The following is an 18913-nucleotide window of genomic DNA, read 5'->3' as shown; positions in this document are numbered from 1 at the left end:
TCCTGAGTAATTCACTGGTAAGATACACTCATGACCCCAATAAACAAAAAACCATTATTTGCCTTCTGTCAGAATACCATCATTATTGCTACAGCTATCACTGTACAAAAGCATTATTTGTTCCAAGTTTATCTAGCAGCAAATAAATACCATGCCCAGGAAAAAGAACTGGAATCTTCACATGCGGCATAAAAACCAGGTGACTACCATCGCCAAATTTGCCTTCTCACAAATCCTTTTGCACAGCAGAAGGCAGCCTGGTTTGGCACCCGGGTCTGGCGGCACTTTGGATGACTTGGCTGTGTTTTTTGCCATCTGCTAAACCCAAGCTGACTCACTGCATAGTAGTTCAAGCATTTTTGTTCAGATGGGGAAAAGTAACTGTAAGAGCTGCTTTTAGAACTACAAGAGCAAAGGCCTGCGTTTTTTTTTTCTTTTGTCGGCACTGCACAGTTCATGTTGACCTAGCAACGTGTTTAAAAGGTGCTGTTTGGCTGTTTAATTTCCCTTGTGTCTTCCCTTATGTTGCACTCCCTTGTGTCTTCCCTAATGTTGCATGAGTCTCATCTGGACAGACCGCAGGCAGCAGCCGATTAAAATTCAAACCTTTTCACAAGGAATGTGCTGTGGAAGATGAAGAGCTGTTGCAGTGGGAGAACGATGAGAACTAAAGCGTTCTTCCCTCTCTCAAGCAGAGGCCTGTAAGAGTGCTCATTTTCCCAATCTTGGTTGGGTAAAGCAATCTATCTTGAACATACCATGTCTACACAGGTGAGCAGGAGTTCCTCCGCCCCAGTATTTCCTGGGCCTGGAGAGAATGCCGTGGTAGCCTTCTCAACCAAGAGAGACCTCATTTTATCACAGCTACCAAGGCTTCTTCTCATGTTGCCCCAGGACAAAGAGGAAAAGTTAACTGAGCTATCCAAAGCCAAGGTGTGGGACAGAATTCTGCTACCAGCCACAACCCAACAAAATTCTGTGCTGAGAAAAATTCAATGACTGGTCCTTGAATGAATTCTGCTAATGATTCTTATTTTCACACAAATAAATCATAGCAATTATTTTTACTATTCTGATCACCGTGAGAAAGCCCAAGAAGTTCTAAAGGGCAGCGACGTCCAGCCATTTGATCAACGGAAATCTTATGCAGTAACTCCTCTGGCTTCCAACATCTTGGCAGGCAACACCCACTCTTTCCCAAGTACCTCTATAGCCATGAGAGAAAGTTGCCACCATGCAACTTTTGTGGTGATTCAAGAATGGCGGCCACAGAAACACACATGCAAGGGACGAAATGTCACTCCCCTTGCATGATGAACATCTCACACAGTGAAGCTGCGTGATGTTTATCCAAAGCTGCCCTGATTAAATTCTCAATATAGATCATCACAAAGGGAGTGAGAATTGGAACCTTGCTGGCTTTAGTATTCTGAAGTCCTGAATTCTGGGGGGGTGGGGTTTGCACGGGCAATTTTTGCCACGCTTGGCTCCATCTCTCTTTGGGTTTCCTTCTAAATTCCAGATGATTAAACTCCTCTTCAGATTTCAATGCAGCATTTAAAGCGTTCTTTTTCAAGTTTTCTCTCTGCACAGAAAAAGCACAGGCAGAAAACTCAGAAGAAAACCCTTGAAACGCCGCATTGAAATCTGAAGAGGGAGTTAAATCGTCTGGAATTCGGAAGAAATCACCAAGAGGTATGGTGACAAAAAATTGCCCGTGCAAAAAAAGGCCTGTGTCAGGCTGTAATATTCTGGGAATTTATACAGAAGGCTTTGCCGAGATGCACAGGAGTTTAATGGAGACCTTCCATGGCTTCAGAGCATTTTAACTCACTTTTCTCTTTGGGAAACCACGTAATTTCTTCTTTGAGATAATCACACAGACTATAAGGACTAAGGTCAGTTCAAACCAGGTTTTCCCTTTATTAGGCCCAACATCACCGTATGTGTTCCAGGACTCAACAACAGGAAGAAGTTATTTCAATAAGTAATATTATAACATCTGTCTCCAGGTAATTGTTGTACAATCAGGTAGCATGAACAATAAACCCGTGGGAAGCTCATCTGGAACAGAACAGATATTGAGGGTTAGTCCAGGTACATCTAAGTCCATCTTTTCCTGCTAACACACAACCTCTGAAAAAGAAACTGGATGGAATGGTTTGAAGAAAACTGTCCAATCTGTACAGGGTAGTGGAAGATAAATATTTTGCTATGTAAAGAGAACTTCATATGACTATGCTTCAGTGTACTGCAGTATCTTCCCCAAACACAAACACATCTTAAACCACTAAAATCTTGTGGGCCGTTCTGTAACCTTTTATGTAAAGTTGTTCCATCCTTTGTATCACAGTATTAGTCCTCCGAAGTTATCACTCTCTTAAATAAGATTTGTTAACTTCTTGCTCTGCAAGTTGTGTTGGGCAGAGGAAGAGTGTTCCTATCCCATTTCAAATATTCTAAAATTTCTCAAGCAAAGGTCAAAATAGAGATATCCCCTAATAGGGGACATGGACTGAACTGTTAATTATTTAGAGCGTGAGCCTCCTAAGTAGGAAATATGTTTTTGCATTTGGAAACACCACTAAGAGTTCTGAGCCCATGAGACTAATAGAGCAAAGCATACATTTTTCTGAGGGCACAAAGTATCTATAATATCAAGACTGCATGCAAATCAATATATTAGAATTCTTCACAACGCCTGTTATTTGCTAAATAAAGTTGGATGGCCCCTCCCAGGAAGCAGGAGGTTTGTTCTCTCACCTGAAACGTTTACGCTTTATCTAGGCCAAGTTCTTCTGGAGTTGAGATTCCCAATTCATTCAAAGTTGGTCTAAGTTCCTGGATAACATATGGGTAGATTTCTTTGTGGGGCCCTGCTTTGTCCTAATTGAAACAGAAAACGTTCAAAATGAACAACTCAACAAAAACTAGAGTTGATTTAAGATAAAAATGTTTATCCTCGACTGGTTAAAAAATCCAAGTGAGACACACCCGTTTGATCGAGAACAAAAAGCACTTCAAAATCCAAATGTCGCCATCAGTGAGCATTACCCAAATACACTATTGTACAAAAAGACAAGGAAAAGTGATCTAGGAGCCACAACACAGGGGTAAAGCACCTGTATGTTGCATACAGAAGGACCCAAATTCAGTCCTTGACATCTGTTAAAGAGTTTCAGGTTAATGAAGCTAGGGAAGACCTCTGAGGGAGGCACTGGAAAGTCATCCTCAAATGGAGTAGGCTGTGCTGAGTAGACAGACCACTGGATGGGCGGAGAAGTCTCTTACGCAACAGGGTGGCATTATGGCTTTGTGCACCACCAGCAAAAGTGGAATCTTGAGCCTCTTGGGATCCACACAAGGAAGCAGAAGCAGCAGCAGGATTCAAAATCATTTCACTGACCTTTACAGCTTCTAAGATACGGACCGCACTAGCAAAGTCATTTAGTCGTCTGCATGCCCTCAAAGCAGCATCAATGATTTTTGGTTCTGGAACCAGGTCATAACCAACCAGGGTGTTCATGCCTGTCAGAAAGAACAAGCTACTTCAGAAGGCACCGTTTTTCCTCGTAGGATTAAACGCTCTGCACAAATTCCGTCTCTCATCTCAGTATTCATGGTATTTCTAAAGATACCCAAGAGCCCCAAAGGAGCTTGATGCACACTAGCATGAGTTTTTCTGTCCCGCATGTTTTCCCCAAGTTTCTGTTCTCCTCACACATCTCATACTTTTACAGTACGTATACATTCCCTGACCTGGATAGCCCAGGTGAGCCTGATCTCATCAGATCTCCTCTCACGAAGACCAGGGTTGCAGGAGGAGACAATGGCAAAAACCACCTCTGTTAGTCTCTTGCCATGAAAACGCCGCCAGGGGTCGCCATAAGTCAGCCATGACTTGAGGGCACTCTCCGCCACCACACACATACATTAGCATGTCAGATATGAAATGTTGCAGCAATTTAAGATTAAACTCAATCAGAGCAGGGGCTGTTTATAATCCCAACACCAAGGGAGGTAAGGGTGGTTTCGGTTCATGCTCACACTTTCTGGAGCAGCCCCCATTCCTATGCCTAGAGAAGTACAGGAAGCATAGTCTCTTGTCGATTTTCAGGGGGGGAATCCGTAAAGGCTGAATTATTTAAAAGCACCTTTGGAAACTGATCTGTGGCTGTGGTTATTGTTTGAATCTATTGCTGGTTTTAATGTTTATGGGATTATCTGTATATCGGGAAGCCACTTAGAAAACAGTGCACAACTATTTTAAATAAATAAGATCTGAGTTCAGACCAGAATTACACACACTAATTTCAGTGCCAAAACGCCAACCACATCACTCTTATTCTACACCAAGCTCTCCAAATATACAAAGGGATTAGAGATCCACAGTGAAGTTTGGTTTATGGCTTTGCAGTTTCAAATATCTGGATTTCAAATCTGTATGAATTTCTATTTCCTGTGAATTTAGGCACCACTCACAGATACTGAGGGAGCTGTCTTTAACCAAGGTTACTCATTAAACTGCCAACTGCTGTATAACCTCTGCTCCTAAAGATACAGTCACTCCATGATACAGTAAAACATGCCACTGTCTCTAACTACAAGAGGAAAAAAAATGACAACTCTGAACTTGACATAATCCACATGGTTTCCTCCCATTTTTTACTTGTTGCCCTCCACCCCTTTTTAACGTCTGACACCCTAGATGAACAAAGTGTCTTTCAGGTTCAGAACACTGAAAGTGACTTGAGCATGTAACCAAGCAGCGAAAAAGCGTTCCTTATTCTTAGTGCCTTTCAGCCAGTCTGCAGGTGCACAGCAGAACTTTTTATGACCAGTTTGTTTTCCTCACCCTACAAAAGAGGTATGCCATGAAGGCTGCTCTAAAAATTGAATCAGTATTTTTAATTTATCTGTTTGATTTAACAGATTATGAATGAGTTTGCTCTTGCTAGGAGTAGCTAAAACAGTGGAGCTCTAGAGCTGTTCCATTAGTGACAACCAGCTACACCAGAGTAGATGGAGGAGAAAATGAATTGTGACACACCATAAGCATTTCTGCTCAGCAGTTCTAAGGTTTCGTCCTGTGTACTATATCACATTTATATTCTACCTAGGGTTGCCAGCTCCAAGTTGGGAAATTCCTGGAGATCTGGGGGGGGGGGTGAAACCTGGAGAAACCTGGAGAAGGTGGGCTTTGGGGAGAGAAAGGACCTTGGCATGGCATAATTCCATAGAGTCCACCCCACAAAATAGCCATTTTCTCCAGGAGAACTGAAATCTGTGGCCTGGAGTCGTAATTCTGGGAGATCTCCAGCCACTACCTGGAGGCTGGCAGCCCTAATTCCACCTGCCTTCGATCAGGGAACTCAAACATCATATATAAGGTTCTGAAGCATCGATGCCTATCTGAAGGGCTCATTTTGAGAGGGAACTCACAGGAACACAGTTCTGGAAGTTCCCTAAAGAGGTCACATGTCAGCTGGCCCTGCCCACCTGACTCTCGGCCATTTTTGGCCTGTATCGGGACCGAAATGGCCCGGATCAGGCCTCTGATGGGTGGTGGATCACTCTCCTGCTCAGCAGTGGCCTGATCCTGACCATCGTGTGCCCCTTTTTGGCCATTTTCATCCTTTGTGTGTCATTTTGGGCCACATTTCGACCCTGAATGGCCGGGACTGGGTCCAAAACAGCCAGGATAGGTGATGTCAGGGGTTGTGGCATATGCAAATCAGTTATGCTAATGACACACTTCCGGTGATGGCAAGGGGCGTGGCATATGCTAATGAGCTATGCTAATGAGTTCCTCCAGCTCTTTTTCTACAAAATGACCCCTGCCTATCTGTGCAGCAAGATTCCTGTTTCTGCGTGCCCCCCAACTATACCCTGAGACCAGCAATAGTCTTTATTTATTTTTACTTATTTACTTTCGATTTTTATTCTGCCCTCCCTTCACGAGCAGGCCCAGGGCACATTACACAAATAAAACGTTTATAATAAAACTTACATTCTAAAGCAATTTAAAACCAACTGTATAGTATAAATATTTAAAAAGTACAAAATTAGCAGCAGTCAATTTATCGGAAGCAATCAGTCTGCCACTCAAACTGCCACCCAGGAACTAAATGGCAGATGCCTCTAATTCCTCTGGAGTGACAACCAGTATGCAACTTTAACTGCCACTTGAAAAACGAGTAGTATGTTCAGAAGCAGGAGCACTCCAGTAAACAGTAGAGCTCCCTTCCTGAAAAGCATATTTTAAAGAGCATTACCTTTTCTTAGCTCCCAGGCATCAATATCTGGTTTATTGAAGTATGTCACCCAGCGGGCATCAAACTCTTCATCCGACTCACGGGATCCATGAGAATAGCAACGTACAGGCAATGCCGCTAATGTGACAAACAAAACATGAGGGGGGAAGGGGGTGCAGAGACAAATGTTAGAGAGCTCACGGCAAAACCTTTAATGAAGCAGATATACACAGGGGAAGCCATTAACCTGCACAAAATCCAACAGGACAACGGAGTAGCTATGTTGGTTGCCACTTACTCAAGGGCTGAGAAGTCACCGCAAAACATACCTTTGCCTCCTCACTTGGATCACCCCCCAAGCTGTGTCAAACTGCCTAGGATCTACATGGAAACATTATGACAGTCTTCAAGCCCCCCTTTCCCATATAAGCAAAGCAGATGAGGCGGCTGACAATTAAAAGTAAACTACAATAAAACATCAGTAACATAGTACCAACACTACCCAAAACGTCAAAATTAGAAACATGGAGGTGGGGGGGGGAGGGAGACTACTCTGAGACTGAAAGCAGAGTTGCCTAGTGCAGTGGTTCTCAACCTTTGGTTGACTGCTCTATTGAAGAAGGCAAGTTCCACCACCATAATAGAAATAAAAGCCCTCCTTTCCCTAGAAGGGCATTTATATGCTTAAAGGCATTCTGTTGTTATATTTATCATTTACAGTAAGTTTTAAAGACATAAATAATTGCAGAAGTATCATGGATATTCCATGGCAGGGAGGGTCAGGAGTCAGCAAATCAGACATGGGGATTGAGGAAGAGTGAATGTTTAAAAAAAGGATTTTAGTCTACAATTGACCTGATACATCAAAAAAAGGGGAAGCAACCTATTGCTCAAGAATCACTGAATAGTTGGCTTGGTATCTTAAGCATTTAATTCTGGAATGGTTAAGCACTGATATCAAAAAAGAAAGTTAGTTGTGTCTGATTGACTAGGATGGGGAGAGAAAGATATAGGATTACCTAACACTTCTTTTTAAGAATGAAGAAAAACATGATGTATGATTTAGAAACAGAATTAACAAAACTCTGCCTGAAGGCTTACAAACTAAATTAACAGGCGTATGAGGAAAGGGGAAGTAAATGAAGAGGCATGAGGTTAAAACCTCAATTAATTAGTAAAGCTCACATGAAAATAAATATGCCTTGAGAGTGAGACCCTTGTGTGGCGCGGACCAATTACAGGACTCTCTGGAAGCAACGAGTTTGAAAGGTCCAAAGAAAGTGGTCAATGACAAAAAAAAGACATAATCTTAGCCTTCATATTAGTAGCAGTCCAATGTAGCAAGACAACTAACTAGAGAACAAGTATAGAAGTTCAGATAGCTTTACCAACGGCAGAAGACACTAGACAGGGCTAGAATTTTGAAGTCCCAGATGTTTAGAAGACAGGTCCCAGAAAGGAATCACATTCCTGCCTTTTCTGTCCTTGGAGCTGTTGTTCCACAGTAAAGGATCCCATAACAAAAGAAACTCCTGATGGCCAAAAAAAGCTCTTTGTAGCACGCTAATTACTATTTAAAGACACCTAGTTTCTTTAGGTAAGCTGTTATTGTTAATTATGAAACCTGTTCAGGTTTGTAATGCCGTGCACTTAAGTGTCCAACATCTTGCTCACTCAAACTTATAGGATACCCTTGTAGCACTTACACACACATCAGGTCATCAGCCACAATGCTGTCACAACACTGCATTTGTACAATACGTTCACTGCACCTATTTGCTTGCCTGCAGTAAATCAAACACAGTCAGGTTATAGGACTCATGTAGAGACATTCCTTCCAACTCTTTGTAACCTCACTACTGCCATTTTTAATCTAGCTCCTCCACCTCTACATTTTTATCTGGTTTCCGCATCACTAGCTGCTGTGGTGATGAAACCTCTTTTGGATACATTTTAATGCACACAGGAACGAAAATTGGCGCCAAAACTGCTGTAAGGAGAAGCAGATGAGTAACCCATCTGAAAACCGTGTTGAACATGTGAAGCTGCCTTATATTGCCTGCTACCTTATGCTTAACTGAAGACTGAACCTGAGACTTTCTGCATACCAACCAGATAGTTCTATACTACTGAGCCATGGTGCCCCCTTACCAAGCTTCTCACCTGGTCATGAAATAAAATACACTTCTGACCAGATTTACAGACATCCACCTGAGCAGCACAGCTCAATCTTGTCTTGACTGTCCTTCCTTCACTGTCCTGCAAGGACCAGTTTTTAAATGGAACTTTGAGCCAGCTCAGCCAATTTCGCACAACAAAGTGCCAAAACAGAGAAGATATATTTTTTCCTCTTTGATTTCTTTGTTGATTTCATCTGTTTACACTAATAAAATTCTTTGTGGGTCATATAATTTGAATGGATATAGCTGGGCAGGTTGACTGAAACCCTCACATGCATATATGCTTTACTAGTTGGAAAAAATACATGCTGATACTATACATTGTAAGCATGTGGGGGGGGGGGGGCGGGGAGTGATCTGAAGCTGAACAATACATACACCATCTGAAGCAATCTCTCCAAGGGCAATCCAAACCTTGAGGCATAAATAGCCTATTGGGGTTTGTGGGCAGCAAAATAAACTCTAATAAATCCTGTTGCAGAAGCCTGGAGTCAGAACTCACATGACCCTGCTAAAGAGGGCATTGAAACACCCACGCTTCAATAGTCTTGTGACGGCTATATCAACCATAGCAAGATTGGTACCAACCTGAGGACATTACATAGAAAGCAAGGACTAAAACACAGTAGCAGCTTTTGTAAAGCTGCTCGTACTCTGCTGTACATGCTGTGGGTGGGGTTGGGTGTGGCCCATTGTAACGTTCACCTGGAAGCAACATTATTAGCGTTAAACCACTACTGAGAAATTCAAGTAGATTATAACTGTATTTACGTGTGAAATCCAAGCCTATTAATGGTACAGCTTTTGCTAAAGGTTCAAAGCTTCAAGATCAGTATATGTCAAGAAACAAACAGGAAAGGAGACGATAGGTTAAAATTAAGTATTTAAAATTTTTTTGCTAACTGGGTGCGGGGAGGCAACATGGAAAGCAAGGAGAGAATATACGGGATGAAAGTTAGCTTGTGAAGTCTTTTTGCCAGTTCCGAAAGTTAAAGAGTCAAGTCAGGTAAGCTTGCACCTTTGGGTGAACACACGTGATCAAGCTGAGGGTTCAAAGTGCACATGGCAGTATTCATCATTTAAAATCAGTGAGTGTGTGGGCTGGATTTTTGAAAACAGAAATACAGATGTGCTCATTGAGTGACCTTGGGCCACTTTCAGCTACCTCACACAATGGTTTTAAGGAAATAAAATAAGGGAGAGGCATGCATACCAGAAGAACAGGAGGCATATAAACATCTGTATTTTTTTTAAAAAAAATTAATAATAGGCAACTATCAATTTCCTTCCATCCTACTCCCAACAGGCAACCCATCACCATTTCCTAACCACGTCTAGCCCTCTGAAGTGGAAGAGCAACGGTTGGGAGGTAAAAGGTGTAAGCTGCTTTGGGTCTCCACTGGGGAGAAAGGCATAAATGAATGAAATGAGTAAAAAGATGGTCGCTGCTCACCTAAGAAAAGGCTTGTCAGGCCCTGAAAACAAAAAAAAAGCACAGACTGTTTCCACTAGTTGGCGTCAAACCCCAAGGAGGAAATAAGAACACTTTTGCAAAATGAGGAACTAAAGTGAAAACATTTCAATAAGAAGCCGTGATGGTCTGCAGTAGAACAGTAGGATGTGAGTCCAGAGACACTTTAAAGACCAACAATATTTTCAGGGTAAAAGCTTTCAAGAGTCAAAGCTCCCTTCTTCAGAGAAAAAAGGACAAGGTATACAATAAACAATTCAATAAAACCATCTAAAATGTCGCCGCTAGTGGTTGGAGGGGAGCTACAGTGAGAAGCTTTAACCTCTGTGCCCCTCTGCACTTTCTAGGGCCTCTGATTCATCACTGAAGGGTGGGCTAGGGGGACTATTGATCTGTAGCAGGGGCTTCTTCTATCCTAACTGAAACCGCATAAAATGGCACAAAATCAACAAATTTAAAACTAAACCTAAATGAATGCCCAAAAGCTAAAGGATCAATTTAGACAGGTCGAACATTCTAAAATTTAAAATAGGCAGAGACCAACATGCATGCTCCATTACACACACACACAAACACGCAAAAACCTGAGGAGGAAGTAAGGAAGGAAGAATGCTTTTGCAAAATGAAAACAAAGGAGAAAAAGCAAGATAACCAAAGAAAGGAGCTTTCAGAGCAACCCTAAGCAGGTCTATTCTGAAATAAGAACTATTTTATTCAATGGGGATTACTCTTGGAAAGTGTTTTTAGGATTGCAGCCTTTGACGCTCAAAAGCTTCTACTCTTGAAAAATTGTGCTGGTCTCCAAGCTGCCACTGGATCTTGCTGTTCGACTGCAGACCCACACGGCTACCACCCTAAAACTATCTGTCTGGGATGGTGCTGCTGAGGTTCTGTTGGTCTTGAAGGTGCGACTGGAGGAAAAGAGAGGGGGAAAGCCGCACTGCGGTTCTAACAGCGCTGCGTGGGGATTGTGCTGTGTTGTTCTTTGGTTTTCCCCGTTTCCCCCGCTACCCTGCAGGCCTTTCCACCTCTCCACCACTGCTTCTGTGCCTGCTGCCTGTTCAATGTCACCTTCCCACCAAGGAGGGGAGAGAGCGGGCAGGGGACCCCGGGGGAAGGAAGGGAAAAAGCAGCCCAGACTCTCCCCCTCTCCCGGTGCCCCTTTTCTCTCCTTCCAGCCGTACGACCTCCAGGCGATCCAGAGTGCCTCGAAGGAGGCTCATCCCACTAGGCCGCAGGTGCCGCCTGCCCTCGAGTGGCTCTCCAGGGTACGGGGTCACGGCAAGGACATTCGAAGCACGCGAAAGCGTAAAGGTGAGCGAGGTGTATTGAGCACGCGGGGGGCGGGGGGATGGACCCCGCCGGTCGGCCGTTGTCGGCGAGCAGACTCACCTGCGACGGACGCCCTCGGGGCCGGGCCGCGGAGGGAAAGGGCGGCGCAGCGGGAGCGGAGGAAACGAGCGGCGGCCAACATGGCTGAGGCGGCGGCGGCCGGACGGAGGTGAGCGGTTGAGGAGAATGGAGAAGGAAGGAGGGGGAGGGGCGGGTGGGCACGCGCCTGTCGGCCCGCGCGGCACCAGTGGTTGTTCCCTTCCCGGCTTCCTTAGCCGGCCCCCCTGACAGGCAGACACGCGCGCACTCTGACCACGCGCTGCTTCTGCTGCTCTGCCACGGTCGAGGGCAAAAGTGGGAGAGGCCAGGAGTACGGCGGCACGAGACGGACAATCCTCGTCTGCTGAGGCGGAAGAGACGGGGAAAAAAAAAGGAAAGACAGAACAAGGGGTGGGAGGGAAAGGGGCGGGGCTTCATTGATAGGCGGGCCGCCATTTTTTGCTCCTCCTCTAACTGTCAGCCTTGAAAAAGAGAGGCGGCGGGGGCGTGGCCAGCGTCTTTTTGCGTCACAAAGCTTCGAGGTGCGAGCCAATCATACGCCCGCTGTTCGTTTCTCCCACCTTAAAGGGGGGGGGGGAAGCTGATAGCCTTTTGAAGAGGGTGCCACGTGATCTTCAGCTGGCTGGCTGGGACTATTCTTATTTTGCGGGTCAACAGTGCGCCCTCGTTCTTCCTAAGGTTTACGGAACTCCCTACCACAAGAGGAGCTTTTAAAAGATTGCACATTTTCTTCCCCCTATGATGGTGATTTTCTTGAAAACGATTAACTTCCAAAACGGTAAAAGTAAAAACAGCAGGATGTGAGTCCAGTGGCACTTTCGAGACCAACATGGTTTTCAGGGTGTAAGCTTTCGAGAGTCTCCCTTCTTCAGAAGCAAAAACAAGAAGAAGAAACTCCTATATATCTTATAGCGCAATGCTAAACAGAGTTACTCTAAGCCCATTGCTTTCAGTGGGCTTAGATTGGAGTAACTCCTTAGGCTTGCACTATTAATCTGTTAAATATCCTGTAATACCTTTTGCTGCGCATTGATTAATGTGTCTCTCTGATTTCAATAGCTAATAAATAATACCTTGTCTAAATGCTTTTTTCCTCCCATATATATTTTATACCCGGTAAGTTTGTCTATCAACATCAAATACAGAATTTTTCTTAGCCAGTCTTAAAAAGTGCATCAAGTTTTCATTGTCCAAGACTTCTGCAGAAAGACATTTGAATGGACAATAATAAGAATATTTATTTGTATTTATTTATCCCCGTAGTGGCTTGCACCATTCTTCCCTCCATTTTATCCTCACAACTCTGTGAGGTTGGTTAGGCTGAGTCATAACATTTCCAGGGTTCCACAGCGCTGCCGGTACGATCTTGAATTGAATTCCATGTATAAAGCCTTAAAGTTAGCTAGCCTTAAATTTACCCAGGCATGTGTGATGATAGATCTGGATCCTACGCAAGGCTAATAATTCCGTTGGAGAGTTGAAGGAAGGGTGGGGGTACATTTCCACCTATTGCAAAAGTGTTTTGGTGTGATCATTGTCCTGTTTCAAGTCTCAGTTTCTATTTTACTGCTTAGTTAAGATGGGCACATCATTAATAGAAACCTAATAGTTAATTGCCCTGTGTGCGTTTTTTATTTATTTCAGATTTGTATTCTGCCCTCCCTGCAAGCGGGCTCAGGGTGGATAACAACATATTAAAAATACAATTAAAAATTCATGTACGTTGAAAACAACACATTTAAAACAGGATGGTGGACAGCCTTCACAGGGAGGGTTAAGATTTATACACCCCCTTTTCCAGGCTGGCAGAGGCCCAGCCTCAGCCATATGCCTGTCGGAACAACTCTGTCTTGCAGGCCCGGCGAAAAGATAGTAGGTCATGCCGTGCCCTGATTTCAGCAGACAGAGCGTTCCACCTGGTGGGAGCCAGGACCGAAAAAGCCCTGGCTCTGGTCGAGGCTAGGCAGGCTTCCTTGGGGCCAGGGACCACCAACAGCTGTTTGTCCCCTGATCGGAGTGTCCTCTGGTATTTTATTTTATTCCAAAACAGATCCCTCTAAATTCTGTGGCTACCAGATAAATGTGCATAAGCGAAATGCTAGAGATTTTAACTTCATTCATTGAATGCCTTGTGTTTTGCTACATGTTTCAAATGCCTGTCGAACTTAGGAGCAGAAACTTGTCTGGCTCCGCTGTGCACGTGCTTGCCTTCCTGCCAATCTGAGCTTGCAATGTGGTGCTCAAGAGGGTGCCCCCCTCAGCTATGGGCACAACTGCTACCATCAGCCCTGCCGTGCTGAATGGTTGTGCCAATGCACTCCGGGAACTGGGAAGCTCTTCCTTTGCTGCCCCCTTGTGGCTACGAGGTTCTTTCCCTGCATATATGTTTGCTGAGTTGTGGGTGATCCAAATGTCTTTCTTGCTGTTTAACTCCTCTTGCAAGGAAATTACATTTCCCTAGTATTTGCCACAGTATCAAGTTGCCTGGAAAGCATGCTATATGACACTCCCCCAATCACGTCCATTACATTTTTGTGTGCAGAGTTCATAGTGGTTGCACTATCATAATGATCACCTATTGGATAGCGCCGGTGACATTGCTGTGAAGGGAGACGCAATTTCCTGACACACATTCTCGAGAGGCCAAACATCATGTATAAATCAGGAAGTCCTCATACACCCCTCTGCACCCCGTAGGAATAAAAATCAAGATTGCCTCTTAATTTTGTTTTTTAATGTCTCTTATAAAAAATCAAGATTGCCTCTTAATTTCTTTTATGAAACGTTTTTGGGTGGCTTGCCTGCTCCATCTTTCTAACTCTTGTGGTGGTATCATCATTGTCGTCGTCATTATTCCACCCAAGGAGCTCAGAGTGGCATACATGGTTCCTCCATATTATCCTTACAACAACCCTATGATGTAGGCAAGACTGAGAGAGAAGGACATTGGGTGAAGCCCACCACACTTCTTAGCAGTGGTGGATTTGAACTCTCCCCACTCCTAGTTAAACACTCTAACTGGTACATTTCGATTCCCATATTTGGAGGGGAATGTACCTGTCCCATTTTCCAGCGTTTCTACAAATCCTGGTATCGTGGACTATGCGGGCATCACACTTCAGCTTCCTTATTCCCATGGAAGTATCTCAACAATTCTGATGCAATTCTGTGTCAGTCCATGACAGAAACCAAGCATCTTTATTGGCTATAAACCATGACTCCTGCATCTTTAACATCTATACGAGAAACAGAATTTCAACAGATAATGCTTTTCCCAAGACAGAAGGTGCCTGCCCAAGATGGGGGGAACTTACATGCTGAATTTCTGCTTGTTATACAACTGCTCGTGGTACACAAAACTGTGCCAGAAATCAAACGAATAAAAGAACACGGCTCTGGTACGGCTTGCCATATCTCGAAAGCACAAAGTCTGTTGCAGTGTAATAGATAAAAGAATCTTAGGACCCTGTGGAGGAAGATTCTGTGGGCTATTTTAAGATACTTTTTTATTTTTGGTCACATAATTAATTTAAACAAACTCCCCCCCCCCCCCCCGCTTGCTCTCTAGGCAGGAAATTCTTGATCAGCTGCCAAAGCATGAAGGACTTTAAATCTCCAGAGCCCTGTTGCTTTCATAGCTTGAAATTGCCTGCATCTAAAATCAATTAATAATCATTTGAAACATTTGCAAAATGTTAAATGGAAAGAGAAGGGCGAGTTCTTTCTTCTTCTCTCTCCCCTCCTGCCATGAACAGTAAGACAGAGCATAGAGGAGAGAGGAACTAGCCTGCTGCTCTGAAGGTTTTTTCCCCCCTTCATTAGGCAAGGTCGTGGAGCGTAGGTCTCTCAGAGCAGGCCATTAGCAGTGAGGGCTAAATGGAGCCTCCATACGCAGAGGCAGTATACCTCTGCAAACCAGTTCCTAAAGAGGCAACAAATAAGGCAGGCGCCGGCCTTCATATCTTGCTTGTGGGCTTCCCAGAGGCATCTTATTGGCTACTGAAGACATCGAGCTAGTGGTCCAGATGGACTTCGGGTCTGATCAGCCAGCGAATTAAAGAAAGCTTTAGGAAACTCTTCCCAGATTTACTTTCCAGTAGGTAGCCGGGTTGGTCTGCAGTAGAACAGGAGATTTGAGTCTAATGGTACCTTGGAGGCCAACATGATTTTCAGAGCGTAAGCTTGAAAGCTCCTACCCTGAAAATCTTATTGATCTGTAAGGTGCCACTGGACTCAAATACCCCCGTTTCCCCCAGATATAAGAAATACCCAGAAGGTCTTTCCTCCCAAGGATTTATCTCATGCCCAAAGTAGGGTTAGAAGATAGTTTATGGACCTGTTTTTAGGACAAAGGTTATTTTCCTCTCCTACAGTACCTTAAAGAGATGCTAAGCTAGCATGGTGTAGAGAAAGAGCGCTGGCCTAAGGAGACCCAGGTTCCAACCCTCATTTGGCCTTGAAACTGATCTTGAGTAGTGTCCTGATGCCGTAGTCTGACCTACCTCACAGGGGCGTTGTGAGAATAAAATGGAGGGGGAAACTATTTATGCTCCTTTGAATTCCTTGGGAAGAAGGATGAGATAAAAATATGATACCTTCCTCCCCCTAGTGGTGACAGCGGGGGAAGCAGCTGGGTGCTTGAAAATGTCCTACAGGTGTAGTACCTTGGGCAGGTGAATTTCAGGTAGGTAGTGTGAAAATCTTCTTGGTCTCTAAGGTGCCACCGAACCCAAATCCCGCTGTTGGGCAGGAGAGTAAATTCCTCACCTCAGAAATAGGCAGTGCCCATTTTAACACAGCTTGTTTAAAACTGCACCTCACATCAGCTTTATTTTTTTCCCCTTTCTTCCCATCTTGCTGCCCTCCTCCGCCCCTTTTAAGTATCTAGATGCAAAAATTTCACCATGCCAACCTCCCCACCCCAGCAACAGCTACAAGACTGTTGACAGCCTCCCCTCATATTGGGGGGGGCATCCATCATCTCCCTCCCTCAACCGTAGCAAAGCGCAACCCGCCACAAATTAAACCCATCAATCAGCTCCGGCTGCATGGTTGCAGAGGAGCTGGAGTGGGACTCCGTCTAAACTTCGCTGGAGAGGGAGAATGAGGAGGCAGCCTGTGTCCTTGATGGCAGATCTGGCAGAACTGGCAAGGCGCAAGGTGGCAGGGTCAAGACCCCTTGCTGCTTGGGAGGATAACAGTATCTTGGCTGATGCATCAGATAGGATGGGAAGTCTTTCAAACGGGGGTGGATACACGGGCAAATCAGACCAGGAAATCTTACCTTGCTCAGACGGAGAGCAACTGCGATGAGTCCGCGTAGATGCTTTTGAGATGTAGTTTCAGGTGGATAGCCATGTTGGCAAACAGTAGAAGAGCAAGAATCGGGTCCAGTAGCACCTTAAAGGCCAGCTAGGGTATTAGTTTTCAAGAGTCAAAGCTTTCTCCTTTGAGATGCAGGTGCTGGTGATTCTTCTGCATCGGACAAAGAGAGCTGTGGTTCTCGAAAGCTTATGCTACAGTAAAGTTGGTTAGTCTTAATAGTGCTACTGGACTCTTTACTATTTTGCTACTACAGACTAACATGGCTAACTCCTCTGGGTCAGTGATTCTTCAGACATGCCCTGCAGATCCCTGCTGGTACCCCTGGCAAATCGTAATTCTTTTCTTACCTGTCTTATGGATGCTAAACATTGTCTTCTACCCTTCACAATTCCTGGGACTCTTCTAGAGGAATCGCTGTGCCCATCAGCTGCAGGGCAAATAAACAGGAGTCTCCTGTAGGGTTGCCAACTTCCAGAATTACAGCTGATCTCCAAACTACAGGAGACATCAGTTCTCCTGAAGATCATGGCAACCTTGGAGGGTGGACTCTCTGGCATCACGCTAAGCACTCTTCCCCTCTCCAAACTATCCTTCCCGGATCTCAGGAATGTCCCAGCCTGGAGTTGGCAAACTTTTGAGCCCTGGAAGACTAACAGCATTTTATTGCAGCAGCAACGTTTATGAACTAGAGAACCCTCATCTTTGGAGGAGGAGCTCCGTCAGATCGTTAAATCCAAAGGCTTACCTAACTTGTTTTATTGATTTAGTTAGATGTTTATTACCACCACCACCCCAGATACCCAAAATTGCTTGCCTCTTTTATTTTATCCCCTCAATGACAACCCCGCAAGGGAGGTTAGGCTGAAAAAGACTGATTGCCCCCTGGTCAGACAGCCAGCTCCAAGGCAGAGTAGTGGGGATTTAAACGTGGGCCTCCACGGGGCAGGACTGGGGGTGATTCCCATCTCCCTCAGCCCAACAACTGCCCCAGATTCCCTATGGCTAAGACCACCCCAGACTCTTCTGGATTCCAGTCAGATGCCCTAACCACTACACTACATGGACAGCACCCTCTAGTGGTTTTAAGTCCAGAAGACCCTTTCTGAAGGGCTGGCCTCCACGCCCGCCCACCCCCCACTGCAAGTGACAATCGACATTCCTCAGTCACTCCAAGTCCAAAGTGAAGGAAGGGAAAGGCCAGTGACTGATGGGTGATTAAATTCAGGAGCCTGCCCCCCCCAGCCCAAGGATGGCTTCACTCTCCATCCTGCAAACCCATCTGTTGTTATCTGACTTGCTTTATTACCCCAAGGATCCATGTGGTCTTCCTCCCATCACGTTGTTCTGCTGCAACAAATTCTCCTGTCCTCATTGGAGAGAAATGGGGCAGAGGCCTGACACCTACTGGGGGGGGGGTATTAAAAATGAATATTCAATTATGCAGAGGCAAGATAAGCACAACCAGCCAATCTGTGGCTCAGGCAGATAAGCTTGCTGCTTCCAGCCCAAAAGATCTGCTGTCTGTCGAGAGATAAAAAGGGCATTCAGAAGCCAAATCCTTTGCTACAGGCCTTTCCTCCGTCTCTCTGTCCCACTGAGCTGGTGTTTTTCAAAAGGGGGGGGGGAATCCGGCAGAAGGCAGACAAAAAGAATGCAAGTCCCTGCCCCCAGTGTGCACAAAGCATGCACTAGTCATTTTCTCCCACCCAACCCAATTCTATAGTCCCTTGCTGGATTAGAAGAGGAAGCTGGGCGAGGAATGGGGGAGATACTGGCAGAAAGGCTGAGCTGAGGGGAGGGGGATTGGTATCTCTCTCTGCTGGCTTTGGGGCTTATGCAAACAATGAATACATTGGGCCGCCTGCAGGTGCTGATACGGAGTGGGTTTTGTGTGGAAGCCTGCAAAGGGAAGCTGTCAGCATGTACAGCATCTTTGGGCATCCAGGTTCTTGCTAGTGGCCCGGTCATCATCCTGGAAGGCAGAGATACAGGGATAAGAGGATGCTGCTGCAAGCCTATGGGAAAGATATTTATGAACAGTGACCAAAAAGGCAGCTCGCCTTCTCCTGGGATTGATGCTTGCACTTCAGGGCCGAAAGCAGCTGTTGAGATGTATCTGGCTGGCTGGCATCGCCTCTACGCCTGCAAAAGAGCAGTCTTTTCCTCTAGAGCAGCTCAGGCCCTGCCACCACTGTCTCCCCTTAATGGCCAGCCCCAACATGCCACTTGGCTGGAAATGTCAGACTATCAAGTGCCATGTGGGGACTCAAACCTGGAGGCCAGTAGTCTTG

The 18913-nt window shown here is 45.1% G+C and overlaps 1 protein-coding gene across 1 annotated transcript; it reads right to left on the bottom strand.

Annotated features, from left to right (window-relative positions):
* Window positions 1-1899: 1899 nt before the first annotated feature.
* On the bottom strand, window positions 1900-11668 carry LOC129345803 (cytochrome c oxidase subunit 5A, mitochondrial). The gene is made up of 5 exons (XM_055003037.1): window positions 11298-11668; window positions 6276-6392; window positions 3407-3528; window positions 2764-2886; window positions 1900-2064 (listed from the first exon to the last, which is right to left on the bottom strand). Exons 1-4 carry the CDS (start codon window positions 11377-11379, stop codon window positions 2773-2775), a joined length of 435 nt encoding a protein of 144 aa, XP_054859012.1. The 5' UTR covers window positions 11380-11668; the 3' UTR covers window positions 1900-2064; window positions 2764-2772.
* Window positions 11669-18913: the final 7245 nt, after the last annotated feature.

This window comes from Eublepharis macularius, chromosome 18, assembly GCF_028583425.1.
Source record: "Eublepharis macularius isolate TG4126 chromosome 18, MPM_Emac_v1.0, whole genome shotgun sequence".
Taxonomy (NCBI): domain Eukaryota; kingdom Metazoa; phylum Chordata; class Lepidosauria; order Squamata; family Eublepharidae; genus Eublepharis; species Eublepharis macularius.
Note: the sequence above shows the minus strand (reverse complement) of the source record. Positions and strands in the feature narration are given on the sequence as shown.